At 42.5% G+C, this 14,587-nt stretch overlaps 1 protein-coding gene across 4 annotated transcripts in view; it reads right to left on the bottom strand.

Annotated features, from left to right (window-relative positions):
- ZMAT4 (zinc finger matrin-type 4) overlaps window positions 1-14,587 on the bottom strand; it is a 198,704-nt gene that overhangs the window by 43,716 nt on the left and 140,401 nt on the right. For all 4 annotated transcript variants that reach the window (XM_084615387.1, XM_084615389.1, XM_084615386.1 and 1 more), the window contains exon 5: window positions 2,449-2,676. In XM_084615387.1, the coding sequence (XP_084471513.1) occupies window positions 2,449-2,676 (228 nt within the window). The remainder of the gene's footprint in view (window positions 1-2,448; window positions 2,677-14,587) is intronic.

Raw genomic sequence — 14,587 nt, 5'->3', positions numbered from 1 at the left:
ACTGTCCATTAATGCATGATTTACTGATACTAGATTATCTGCAAATCCAAAATATGTCATGGAGTTCAGAACAGCAGAACATTTTCAGAAACACAGTATGGACCAGTAGGTACCTTAAACGCCTTCATTTCTAACTCCCCTAGACAATAACTATGTGAATAAAACATTCCACAATTGATTTATTTACTGCTACTAATGTTCCCATCCACACATGAGTTCAGCATAGTTCAAGGTAGTAAGCACTTACATATTACTGTCCCAGTTTATTCTTCACTGCATATGTTCAGCAGGGGGCAGTGAGTCAGCCAATGAATCATATTTATGGTATTGTGAGCCACACTGGCTCTCCCTGTGTAGCACACATAGAATCTGAGAAAGCAGAAGTTTTATTTGAAGCTTAGAAATTCATAATCTACAGTATGTCTATTAGTAATTGAAGGGAGATTTTTAAATTTGTTAGTCTCTAAGGTGCCACAAGTACTCCTTTTCTTTTTGCGAATACAGACTAACACGGCTGCTACTCTGAAACCTGAAGGGAGATAGTAATTTCCTTCAAAAGGAACAAAACTGAAAATGATATGGAATGTCCTGCTGCGAAACCAAATCCCTGCACTGGTTTGAAAATCTCAACTAGTACCTCTTCCTTTGTCTATTTCAATTAATTATTCCTGTAGACACATATTGGGCCATATTACATCAAAATGAAACTTGTGCCTTAAAAGGAGCTCCATAGTTTTCCCTTTTTAGGCATTTTCACACTTTAATGATATAGTCTTCTCAGCATTTGGGCCACATCCTCCATTGGGGTAAATTGGCACAGCTCTATTAAATGAAGCTACACTGATTTACACCAACAGAGAATCTGAGTCAAACTCTCATACATATTTATGCAGAGTATTTATCAAGCACAGGACCAATTATAGTTAAGCCCTGAGCGTATCGCTACTAAGCAAGAATTTCCAGGTGAGGCTCACACCTTTGACTGATGCAAAGGTAAGACTCAAGGTCAATGTTGAGAGCTAATAGCCTTACATGGGCTGCTGAGCAAGTCACTTTCAGTTACCAAATGGGGACAGCCCCTTTGTCTTTTATTTAAAAGACAGGCCATTCAAACACTAAAGAATTTAGAGGTCAAGTCATTAAGATGTGTATTTCTGTAAGAGCTGAAGTGCTGATAACTCAGGCTGAGGCAGCAAACAACATTTGCTCTCTAAGCAAACATCAGACATAAAAGAGACAGGTTGTGACTTGTCTCCTTTGGTGCCCTGACATGGTCTGATGCTGTGCATGCTGTTTAAGCAAGTGGAGCCGGGTCAAGGAAGGTCCATTAGCTGATCATAGAGAGTTGCCCAGCATACCTTCTGAGAGAAGGCAAGAAACCTCCAAAAAACAGTCACAACACATTGAATGTGATACGTGTTATGCTCATTTTACAAATGCCTCAATGGAGGCACAGGACGTCCTTTGCCTAAGGCTACACAGCAAGTCAGTGGCAGAAATGGGAATAGACCCCTGGAGTCCAACTCCCAGTCACACTGCGCCAAGTACTAGACTATCGTTCTCTCTGTAACGTGGCTCCTAGAAGAGCGATCCTGTGTTTGCCAGGGAATTGCGACATGCACTGACCTCTAAGATCCTCCTTCTTTGAAAGAGGAACAAGATATCCTAGAGGACCAACTTCTGAATGATGCTGCTATGACTGCAGAGTGTTATCCCACAGAAAGGTATTCAGGTTGTCACCCTATTTGCCTTATCGACCACAAAAACAAGAAAAAGGAAGGCTCCTTATAACCTAAATGAAATAATGTATATACTTGTTACCATGTTTTTGAATATTGACTCAGGGGTTGTGGTTTTAAGGGTGTAACTGAGCCTGGTGGAAGGCCTGAGTTAATGTTTTACAATTTTTAAAAATTAGTATTCATCTTACTGAGCTGTGCTGGTTTTAAAACACATATTTACTGTATTGTGTGCTATGCCTTAAGGCTCAGACACTACATTAATAAATGGTTTCAGAGTAGCAGCTGTGTTAGTCTGTATCCGCAAAAAGAAAAGGAGTACTTGTGGCACCTTAGAGACTAACCAATTTATTTGAGCATAAGCTTTCGTGAGCTACAGCCCACTTCATCGGATGCATGCATGTATCTCACGAAAGCTTATGCTCAAATAAATTTGTTAGTCTCTAAGGTGCCACAAGTACTCCTTGTTCTTTTTACATTAATAAACTATCCTAGAAAAAGGAAAGTCATGAAGAGCTGCATATGAGCAGCATTAGCCAAACACTGCATCCTTTTCTTCTATAACCAGACAAGACTGGAATCTGCTAACTGCTAAGAGAAATGACGAAGGTGAACAGAGAGACACTAGGCTGCAAACACATTACAACCTACAGAGGATGAATCTTCCTTCTCAAAGCACAGATTCTTTATGTTCAAGACAGGCTCTTACCTTTCAACTCTCCTAGATCCAAGGTCTTCCCTAGTTGTTCTAATAAGTCGGCCCTGGCTGCGTTCTTTTTGTGCTTTTTGCCATCATAATGTTGTTGTGCCATCATGGGGTTATTGAACCAGGCTGCACAGAGCTGACAGTACCTGTCTGAGTCTCTTCTTTGGTGAGGTGAAGACACCACAGGAGAACTATCCGCATGCGGCTGCTTTAGTGAACTCAGAGTGGTTTCTGTAAAAGAAAACAATCAGACATGGAGTCTTCCCAGCCCAACCACTATTCATACTACACCAGAACCTTGAATAGACAGTCCCCATGTTTGACACAAAGAAGAATTAGCAGCGGTTAGCACCTTCCATTGCAAAGACTGCTGCTCTACATATTTTGAATGGTATGGCTTAGAAATCTACCATCTCCCTTAAAACAGAAATGTTAGTGTGCTTAGGTAGCATGAAACTATTCCTAAATTATTTGCATTTACACCAGCTCAGGAAGTAAAGCTTCTTTTAGTTATAGTTACATGCTTTATTATTAAACTTTACCTGTTAACATTTTCTTGTTAAAACTGCTACTTATAATATAAACATACTGGTGAAGAATAATCAAAAATAGTAATCAAAGAGCATAACCTTATGTATGACATTACATGTATAAAACCAAACATTTCTCAGAGTAGGAAAACTGTTAGATTTATAATCATCTGAACATTCTTGTTTTCAGTTTGTTTGTTTTTAGAAAAGAATAGGAAAAAAAACAGAAGAATTTTAAAATGCCACAGATAAAGACCGTATTCAGTAGTCAATCCCCTCGCTCAAATATCTTAATACACTATTAATAGGTGCCACCAACATGTAAACCTTCTGGTTTAGCCCCTCAGCCCTCTTCAAAATTGCCAGAAGGCTCTAGCAGTCTACTTTTAAAAAAGTGATCCTGATTCAAAAGGTTTTAAAAGAAAAATGGATCATTAGTCATAATGCAAAACAAGAGCCGCATGTGTTTGCTGTGATCTCTCTGCTGAATATAGTACAGCTGATAAAAGAAAAATTAATTTATAATAAAAAGGTAAAAATTGTGATGCTATTGGAATACCAGAATACACACTTATTAGTACTTAATTGGCACACCTAGCTCATGTGGTTTTCCATTTTTAGATTTTAAATAAAATGTTTAATATCAAAATAATTACTTAAAACTATGCTTTCAGGAAATATGCTTCTTGGGATAAGAGTAGGAAAATTTGCACTCTAAAAATCAGTTTGAGAGCTCTTCTGATCCAAAGGTTTCACCGCTATTGTAGCTCAGCTCTAATGAAATTGCAGCTGGAGGGACTGACAAAGTGATGAAAGAACTTCATTATTTGATTCTGCAAAGTTCCTCAGTGAGCAAAATAACGATAGATTTAGGCACATAATTATGACCTGAACCCTCTGTGATCTCCCTCATGGTTCAAGAGTGTTAATACAAGTTACAAATCTTCAGCTGACCGGTATATGAAAGGATCTCTATTAGCTTTCATTAAGGAAATTGTATCTTGCCTCTAATGTTACTTACGACCTTATCAATTTTCAGGGTTTTTGTAAGAGTCTATTGGCAATGGATTGGATTTTCATTGGAATCTTGGAAAGCTATTGGATTTTCATTGCCTGAATTACAGTTGGTTCTGAAACATAGTTCTCCTACTTCCTAAGCCCTGATCGGGGAACCATTTAGGAAGAGAAAAATATCCTAGACGGATACCTCATATGTGCTGGCAAGATTGATACACTACAGAGTATTAACAAAATGAGCTCCTTTGGGTATTAGTTAACAAAATTATTATATAATTGACTCTTCTGTGGAGACATTTATTCTCCTCTTTGTATTGGCTAATGGACTTTCCACTTACCCTGGTTGAATTTATTTAATTCCACAAAGTGACGGTGTTGTCTATTCACTGTATAGCTATTGGTTTGAGAGTAGCAGCCATGTTAGTCTGTATCCGCAAAAAGAAAAGGAGGACTTGTGGCACCTTAGAGACTAACCCATTTATTTGAGCATAAGCTTTCGTGAGCTACAGCTCACTTCATCAGATGCTTCATCAGAGCTGTAGCTCACGAAAGCTTATGCTCAAATAAATGGGTTAGTCTCTAAGGTGCCACAAGTACTCCTTTTCTTTTTGTATAGCTGTTGTTTCACTGGTATAGTTAGAAACAAAAAGAAGAGTAGTTCTGCTAAATAAGACTGTCTCCCGTTCGCACATCCATTGCTGCCTTAGACTGTATGCCCTCTGGGGCAAAGTCCGTGTGCTTGAAGACTCCTAGCACAATGGAGCCCTAATCCTGACTGCGGCTTTTAGGTGCTTCTCCAGTACGAAGAATAAATAGGAACCCTAGCTACCCTTACTCTCAAGCTAATGCAGCTCACTGATTTTACTCTGTGTTGTTATTGTTCCTTCCCCACATTTTATCCATTCACACTGCCACTGCGCAAGGGACTGTGTGCTGGGGGCTCAGAGAGGGACTTGGGACTGGCTGGGGTAAATCCACCCCAACCCCACTCCGGGTGGGCTGTGAAGGAGTCTGCAGCCCAGAGCAGCCTCCTAATGGGGAGCTGCCGGCAGGGCCACTTGTTTGGCACAACAGCCCCAAGCAAATTCCCCAATTCTCTGCTGGGGCGGGAGCCCACGTCATTGGGGAGAGCTCTGGGCACTCTAGGGAGAAATCCTGAGGTAAAATCCTGGGGCAAGGCAGCCTCTGCCTCAAGCACCATCTTGGAACAGGCTGTGCCACAACAGGGCGCCTGCCTCACTGCCCTCTTCACTCACCCATGAAAAGGAGCATGGTCTCGCTGTAGCAAACGCAAAGCCTTTTATTCACATGATTCGCCACAGTCTGCGGATGCCTCCTGCTAAACACACTTCCTCCCAGAGCCAAACAAGGTTACAGCAGCTCCTCACTCCCACGCCAAGGTCACCATTCCCGGGTCACCCACCCGAGAGCCATTAGCCAGCTCTTTCTGAGCCAGGTCCAGGGCCCCTCTCCAGGCCCCCACCCTGATCGTGCCAAGACCCACTTCTCTCCCACAAGCGTTCTCCAGTAGCCCCAGTCAGGTCTCCTCACCTAGGAGTCCTCCTACCTGTCGCACTGTCTATTCAGGACCACAGGACCATTGCTGAAAGGGGGCACCCTGGCCACCCTGCCTGAGAGTCCTAGCTCTGCTCCTAGGATCCTCCTGCCTCCTCAACTCCCCTTGCTTCCGGGCCCAGCTTACGCTGACCAGGCTGGTCCTTTCCCGGTTTCCTGGGAGCCTCTGCACAAGCCTTCCTCACTCCCCACAACTTGGCAGGATTCCCCAGCTCCAGCCAGCCCTCCCAACACCTTTCCACAGAAAACATCATGAGCAGTTCGGTTACTGAGTACCTTCAGCAGCTCTCTGCTGTCCTCCCTCTCTCGCCCTGTTCTCAGACAACTCTCACCCACCCCTTCCTGCAGCGCTTGGTCTCTCCTTTATATGGCCCAGCTGCCTACTCTGAAGCACATTTGGGAGGCAGCTAATCAGCCACAGATGCACCAGACCCTGCTCCCACTTAAAGGGGCCAGTCACCCTGTGACAGGGACACATCCTCTCCACAGCCACACAGGGAGCTGATGGGCCAGTCTGCCAATTCCTGTCTCAACAACGCCCCAGAGCAGACAAAGATTCCCTCCCTATTCCTGTGCTGCCCAGACATCTGGTTTGGATGGGAGCCAGCTGAGAGGGACCATGCAGAGAGACCCTCAGAATCCATGTCTCTCCCTTCAAAGTCCTTCACTTTCGAGTGGTTTGGCTAAGACCACATAAGGAAATAGTGTCACACCCACACCTACTCACCCACCCACCACTGGGTTACAATCACAGAGCTTGGCAAACACAGAGAGCTTCATACATGGCTTCGTGTCAGTCACGGAGCAAAGCCTTTGGATACGATAGCCCGAGTGTCCCCCTCCGACCACATCCCATCACATGCTGCTCTTTTATTTGCGTCTCTAATAATGGTGTTAGAAGCAGGAAAGCTGTCCGAGACTGATCTCCATTTCCTGGTCCCTGTCATATGGGTTACTAAGATCACACACCCTCCGTCTCACAGCAGGCGTCAGGGCAGCGGCTACTGACTCCAGTAACTACTGTTAGTGTCCTGTCCATCAGCAAACAGAGGGGGTCACATACACAAGTGTAACTGAACTTTATGACTCTCACTCAGAGGTAAAAAGAAAAGGAGTACTCGTGGCACCTTAGAGACTAACCAGTTTATAGCTCACTTCATCGGATGCATTCCTTTATATGGCCCAGCTGCCTTCTCTGAAGCACATGGAATGCATCCGATGAAGTGAGCTGTAGCTCACGAAAGCTTATGCTCAAATAAATTGGTTAGTCTCTAAGGTGCCACAAGTACTCCTTTTCTTTTTGCAAATACAGACTAACACGGCTGCTACTCTGAAACCTGTCATTCAGAGGTGAAGTTTTAGTTGCTTCTGGCAGCTCTTCCTAGGCAAGAGTTTTCTGCATGTCACCAGGAGCCTCGTCTTGGTCTCCAATTCAGAGGGTGCAGAATTCTCTGTGCAAAAGCTAATAATTCCCAGCTTTGTAAACACAGTCATGTAGTTAGTTGTTTAATATCCAATATTTATGCCCACCTTCATTTGCATCTAAATTAGCTGAGGGTATGACCTTTCCCAACCCACCCACCCTCATATGCTTTGCATGGACTGGGCACAATATGCCCCCCTAAGCCTTGCTGGAGGCATGCCACACTACACACACTGTACTGTTCTGTACATTTCTTGCTAACTCCGTATATACAGTGCTGAGATGTTTCCAGCTCAGGTCCTAGACACTTTGGTGCTTTCTCCCACAGAAATATAGTATCGAGCTCTGCTCTCTCTTTTGAGCCTCACACAGTTTTTATTATGCAAGTAAAGGACAAAATTACTTCTCCAAAAAAACTCACAAGCAGGAGGCAGCGCTCAGGAGAGGCCAGATGGCATTTTCCTCATAAAATCACTTGTTGCTCAACAAATAAAAGCAATCTGTCTAAAAATTCAGTGCCTTGCATTCCAAAAGGACAAATAAACCTGTATAGGCACTGAACACAATCCAGATAAATGGCAGGAAAACAGTATGTGATCATGTAATTCAAGACTGCATTGTAATGCATACACACAAGAGGGCAGAGTTAAGGCCGCGAAGTGAAGCAATCAAAAATCAGGAAATGGGTTGCCTAATACGCTTAAGATTCTTTTAATGCAGTATTTTTGTTTGGAATTTTAATTAAATGAAGTGTAGCTTTCCTTGTGTATTATTGCCCATACTAATAGTTTACCAGCTCACAATCCTCCCCTACTCTTAATAATCAGTGTCAACTACTGTCCAATGCCTTGAACACAGAATCATAGAACTGGAAGGGACCTCGAGAGATCATCTAGTCCAGTCCCCCGCACTCAAGGCAGGACTAAGTATTATATAGAACATCCCTGACAGGTGTTTGTCCAACCTGCTCTTAAAAATCCCCGATGATGGAGATTCCACCACCTCCCTGGGCAATTTATTCCAGTGCTTAACCACTCTGACAGGAAGTTTTTCCTCATGTCCAACCTAAACCGCCCTTGCTGCAATTTAAGCCCATTGCTTTTTGTCCTGTCCTCAGAGGTTAAGAACAATTCTTCTCTCTCCTCCTTGTAACAACCTTTTATGTACTCTCAGTCTTCTCTTCTCCAGACTAAAGAAACCCAACTTTTTCAATCTTCCCTCATAGGACATGTTTTCTAGGCCTTTAATCATTTTTGTTGCTCTTCTCTGGACTTTTTCCAATTTGTCCACATCTTTCCTGAAATGTGGCACCCAGAGCTGGACACAATACTCCAACTGAGGCCTTATCAGCACGGAGTACAGCAGAAGAATTACTTCCATGTATAGCCTTAATTAAGTGCTAAGTACACGCTGGCCCTGCCTGCAGGGAAGCAGGTGCAGTTTGGAAAACCTTCTGCTCTCCATTCACTGGAACTCCTCCTTACTGCATTGTGCAAAGTTCAGGTAAAAAGTACTCCCTGTACAAATTGCTCTGTCTACTTACTGTACTCACACACTATATGTTCCACTAAAACCCTGATTATTCGTAGTATGTCCCAATCAAGGAGAATGGACTAAATGACACACAAGGCTAACCCAAAAGCAGAAGCCCATTCAGTTTTACACTATTTTGATGTTCGATGCTCTCCAGTGCAGAAGGTGGTGTGTGCACGTCTCAAAGATTCCAAGCTGTGTGGCTGTAAATTGCGGTGTCTGGGTGATTATTCCAATTCAGCCAAATCTTGGAGAGGTGTTTCATGCTTTCCCCACTCTAGCCCCATACACAAACTGTATCGGGAGAGTTGTTAGTGACTGACTTTTTTTTTTTTTTTTTAAAGGGGAGTGCAAGTCTAAAACCTTCACCCATAAAATTATCCTCTATAGACTTATAAGATGAAATCTTTCTATTCTTATCTTTATTTTTGACCGCTGGGATTATCCGCAATAACTGTAGAAGCATTTGGGCATCTGGCACTTTATAATAAAGAGTTATTACATGTCGAGATCCAGGAGTTCGAGTTATGAGGTATATTGGACATGCTCCTTGCCTAGGCCCCAGCTATAAAGTTAAATATGTCGGCTCCTTTGGCCAGGTTTGTCCTTGTTTATATGTTAGCTGCTGCCTTGAGGGGACTGGGGTGGCATAAGTTCACATAGCTGGTGGTGTCCTCAGGATTTATGTCTGCTCCACACTAAAGAATTATGACTGGAGCATACTATTCCCTTTGCTGCTGTGTTAGCTAAATGGGAGAGAACTCCAGATTGCATGTCAGAGCCTGTCTCACAAACTCTTCCTTCACTGATTTGCAGCGCATGCCAGTCAAAACATAATTAATGGGGAGTGGGCATTAGTGGGACTCGAATTTAGGCCTTTTTCTTGTCCATGAAGTGATCTTAGTAGTTAGGGATAAAGCAGCAATCACGCTCCCTCAAGCCACCACGTATTCTGTGCTACCAAAGCCCATAATCTCCATGGTATTAAGAGTTTAGTGTGGAATGTTCTACTCATTCCAAGAGCCGTTGGCTGCATCAGATGTGGAAGGAAAAGTTGTGAAGCCCAAGGGATTTCCCTCTGAGCTGCATTTTTAAATAGCGCTTTGTTTCTATGTGAAGGGAGCATACTGAGCTACCAAACCAGAACTCCTCTCGCTCACTAGTGGTAGTGTTTTACCCTAGTCTGTGCTCACTTTGCATAGGTGTTCATGATTTCACCAGGTACATAGTGGTGAAGCATTAGTCCTCCTCTTAGTGATGCATTTGTAATGCAAAATCTATTTTTGTATTGTTGCGTCACTTAGACCTAGTTTACAACTACAGCTAGGCCTGAACTATTGCCATATTTAACCACTAATTAATGAAACACATCCCCTATCTACTGGAACTCAGGATCTTCCTGAACAGAAATAAATGACAGCTGACTTCACTCCAAATGGGAATTTATCTTTTTAACGTACAGTGCCTTCTAGCCAGAAACAGGACAAAATGTCATTCCCACAGTAGCAACATGAAAATAATTAACCCTAGCAAAAACTTCCTTCCTTTGACTTTGGTTCTACCGGTGCAACGTGTTATGTAGCTTATAACAGTCTGTCTTGCATTGTTTTTTGGTATTGGAGGGGCGTGAGGCAACATTTACAGTTAAACACTTCAGCACACTGGTGATGGACAACTGTTTCACTTATTTCTTGTGTACAACACTTTCTAATCACAGGACTACCTGCAAAGGCACTGAACTCCTCACCCTATCCAAGAGGAACTCAGGATAACAATACTAAGAAAGTAAGCACTCAGCTGCCCCATTACAAAAGGGAATTATGGAAATACAGTTTCCCTCAGAAAAGAAGAAATTCCACAGATAAGGTTGACACTGAGAGCCTGTCTTCACTAATCGCTCCGGTGCTGCCGTACCATGCCGATGGAAGAGCTTCTCCCCTTAGCAGGTTTCAGAGTAACAGCCGTGTTAGTCTGTATTCGCAAAAAGAAAAGGAGTACTTGTGGCACCTTAGAGACTAACCAATTTATTTGAGCATGAGCTTTCGTGAGCTACAGCTCACTTCATCGGATCCCCTTAGCGTAGTCAATCCACCTCCTGGAGAGGCGGTCACTATGTCAACGGGAGAAGCTCTCCCATCAACATGGTGCTATCTAAGCGGGGAGGGGGAGAGGGGGGGTAGGTCGGTTATAACTACGTTGCCCAGGGGTGTGGATTTTTCACATCCCTGACCAACGTAGTTATACCGCTATAGGTCTGTAGCGTAGGCTTGGCCTGACTTTATAGTCACAACCAAATTCTGAGAGTTATTTTATTCCATCACTTTTAACAGATCTGAGACTGAAAACCTGAATCAGGCACCAATGGAGTGAAATGCCAAGGAAATTCTGTTCACGGTGGTTCCTGATGGGAGCGGAGTGCAGATCACGGCATCTCTAAAAATATGCGTGCCTTTGACGTTTTGCTGCATAGTATCATTTCTTACCCAGAATGGTGACGCTAGGTCCTCTACTGCACACCAACCATCACCTGCGGAGCCACTGCTCCGGAGACATGGCACTTCCTCAAACTATGATTCATCACCCACTATCCTACTCTGCTGGTGCCGGTGTGCCATTTTCCACCTTCCTGAAATAGCAGGTCCCAGCACTGGAATAAATGAGGGCAGCAGCTATTATTTTACCCACAATTCTCTGTTTTATAATTTGCACTGATGACTGAATGCAAGTTGACAGAAGATGCCAGAAATGACTAGAGAAATTAATCAGTAGTGTTGGTGACATGAAGCCTCTGAGGGCACCAGCATAACACAGCAAAAATGGGAAAGGATCAGGAATAGGAAAGGATCAGAAATATTTCACCACAGTGATAAGACATCACTTTTTCCAGTAATAAAAAAGCTTATTGTCAAATCACTCCTCAATCTTCTAACTGCTCCAACTGGGAAATGATATAAGATCAGCATTTTGTTAACTCTGAGATGATAAAATTCAGAAATATAATATTTCTGAAATACATTGAAAACTGACCCAAATTTTCTGTGATACTGAGTACACAGGAAAACCAGAATATCAAGTAGCAGTTAGCTCTCAAATCCAGGATACAATATGAGTTTGTGCAGAGACGCAGAATACATTGAAATGTATCTGCATTATTCCCATGGTCAGACAGGAAGATTGCTGTGTAATGAGTAATTGTTATTTAAAGCTATCAAGAAAAGCATCTAGATTACCAGATAGGAGTACCAGGATAATCCTTCTTTGCTGATAAAGCTGCTATGGCAAAGAATATTATACATGTAAGTGTGCTCACTGCTTGAACTATATAGGGCATACATTAGTCAAAATTGAGAATTTATGTAACTTCACACTGATCCAGAAGATCCTTACTAATTCAATAGAGAGCTCAAACAAGTCTGGATCTAGCATGAAAATCCATGCAAAAGGACTAAACCTCTCTCAGCTGTATTAAACAGCAGCGAAGAAAACAAGCTGGGCCCTAACACTACCTCGTTCACAAGGAAAAGTACTCACACTCATACGTAAGTCAGATTCATAGGGTCAAGACGGGCAAGTACTTGGATGGGAGGAGTCCAGGAGGGGAGGGGAGGGGAGGGAGGGAGGGCAAAAACAAAGACCAGAAGTGGGTGTTAGAATACAGTAGGTGCACTTTGCCCTCGGAGTCAGTGCAGACCCAAAAGGCCAGGTCCGGAGGACCTCTCTTTCAGAAAAGAAGTCAAACAGAGCTTCTGATCATTAAAGCTCCCAAGATAATTTTTGAAAGAGCAGGGATATTACTTTGGTGTTCCAGCCAATGTTCACAACAGGTGATGAGGAACAGAACTTTGGTAGCAGAGCTGGTAGAAAAAAAATCAGATTTTGGTGAAATGGTACACACTTTCAATTCTATTTTTTTTTTTTATAAATTGCCGTTGTTTTTCAACCAGCTCTAGAATCATCTCTCTGTAAATTTCCCCGACGTTTCGGCTGCACACATTAGTGTTCATTTTTGCCTCTAAACTTTGTTGTTGTTACTGAATGATTTAAACAGCTGCTACCTTCAATCCAGAGGTGGCTCCACATCTGAAGTGACTTATGTATAGCCAGATGTAGTTTATAAATTCTTTCATCTCTCAAGCATATCAACAATGCTAATTAAATTCTCATTATAGATATTTACATACAATGGTCCTATCAGTAGGACAAAAAGTAAGATTGCTTAATCTTAGCCCAAATGAAAAATTTTGGGGAAGTTTCATAATTTTTGGAGCATTTCTTAATGAGGGGACTATGAACAGTTTACCTATTTGTGGAGATTTTGTATTTTTATTTTTTTGTCCTATAAATTAAAAAAAGACTTTCATGCTAAAAGTTCAGTCTTGCAGTACACCAGACTCCAACATGGACAAGTGCACACAATACATCTACATGTTAAAACAAAGAATTAGAACATTATGAATAGATTCATAGATTTTAAGGCATTGTGATCATCTAATCTGACCTCCTGTATAACACAGACCAAAGAATTATATACAGGTACTCCAGTACCGAACCCATTAACCTTTGTTTGAGTACAGCATATCTACCAGGCAGGCATCCAGTCGTGATGTGAAGATACCAAGGGTTGGAGAATCCACCACCTCCCTTGGTATTTTGTTCCTATAGTACATTTAGTAGAGATGGCCCATATAGCAGCAGATATTATTATGGTGTGCTCCAGGTGACTGCAAATGTTTTCATGTGTACATGCTGCACTGTGCATTGCCATCCCTGTAGTTCCTAACTTTGCAGACCAAAAGATTTCATCAATCTCATGGCTGGAGGGAAGAAGTTTAATAAGACAGTCTCTTTTAACCCCTCCATTTATATGCCTGTAAAGAACTTGCAATTTTTAAACTTGAGAGAGTTCTGTTCAGCACACTTTGATTTTCCATGTTTATATTCATCCCAGGATGAAAAGTCTAGTCACAGTGGGATGAAAGCGAAGGAGAAGCAACTGATGCATATAAACAAGTACGCTTACTGGTCTGAAGAGTGCTAATGTTGATGAATTTTTAAGGCTAAGCAGTTTTGGGCCTGGTTAATAGTTAGACGGGTGCCCAAAGGAGAATACTTGGTGTTTTAGACTTGCAAGAGCAATGGCTGTGCTCACCAATCTGGGGTCAGGGTGGCTGAGTCCCTACAACGCCAGCTGAAGTCAATGGGGCCTGCAGGTGCTCAACACCTCTAAAATTGTACCTATTATATCTCTTCTTAATAACATTATACTTTGAAAGGGTTTCTATTTGATGTTTCCCCCCAGGAATCAGTGACTGGGCTGTGCAGATATGTGCAGTTGTGGGGGTGGGGGACTTGGGTTTCATTCAATCGTTCTCATCTTCCCTCTTTGGTGGAGAGTCTAGTGCTGTGGCTCTCAACCCTTCCAGGCTACTGTACCCCTTTCAGGAGTCTGATTTCAAGTTCCATCTCACTTAAAATATGAAAGTGTCAGAGCTCGCTATTACTGAAAACTTTCTTTCTTTCTCATTTTTACCATATAATTATAAAATACATCAATTTGAATATAAATATCGTACTTACATTTCAGTGTGATACTTCAGCCTGTTTTTCACTTGTGAGCCTTTTCTGAAGCCCAAGCCCCATGTAACTTTGTGGGGCCTCCTGTGGCATGGGGCCCCAGGCAATTGCCCTGCTTGCCACCCCCAATGACAACCCTGCACTTGCAATTCCCCCTAAACCTGGCCCGTGATCCACCTCGGGGCTGCAACCCCCAGGCTGAGAAACACTCATCTAGATGAGTTGAGTACCCCTGGAAGACCTCTGCATGCCCCCTGCGTAGACCCCTGGCTGAAAACCACTGGTCTAATGGACATATGCTCTGATTCAATCTGCAACCTGAGCTTTTTTGTTTAAAGAACGATCACTGCTTGAGTTGTTACAAGCCAATGATTTACTTCTGAGTGGATTAAAATAATCCTACTATTAAATGCTCTTTTGCTTTCTATTTTCTTTCTCTCACAAAACATTTCAACTAAGATTCATCCCAAGATAGAATATATGGAAAAAG

This window comes from Lepidochelys olivacea (assembly GCF_965140295.1).
Source record: "Lepidochelys olivacea isolate rLepOli2 genome assembly, chromosome: 26".
NCBI lineage: Eukaryota > Metazoa > Chordata > Testudines > Cheloniidae > Lepidochelys > Lepidochelys olivacea.
The sequence above is the reverse complement of the archived record's forward strand: the minus strand, read 5'-3'. Positions and strand labels throughout refer to the sequence as shown.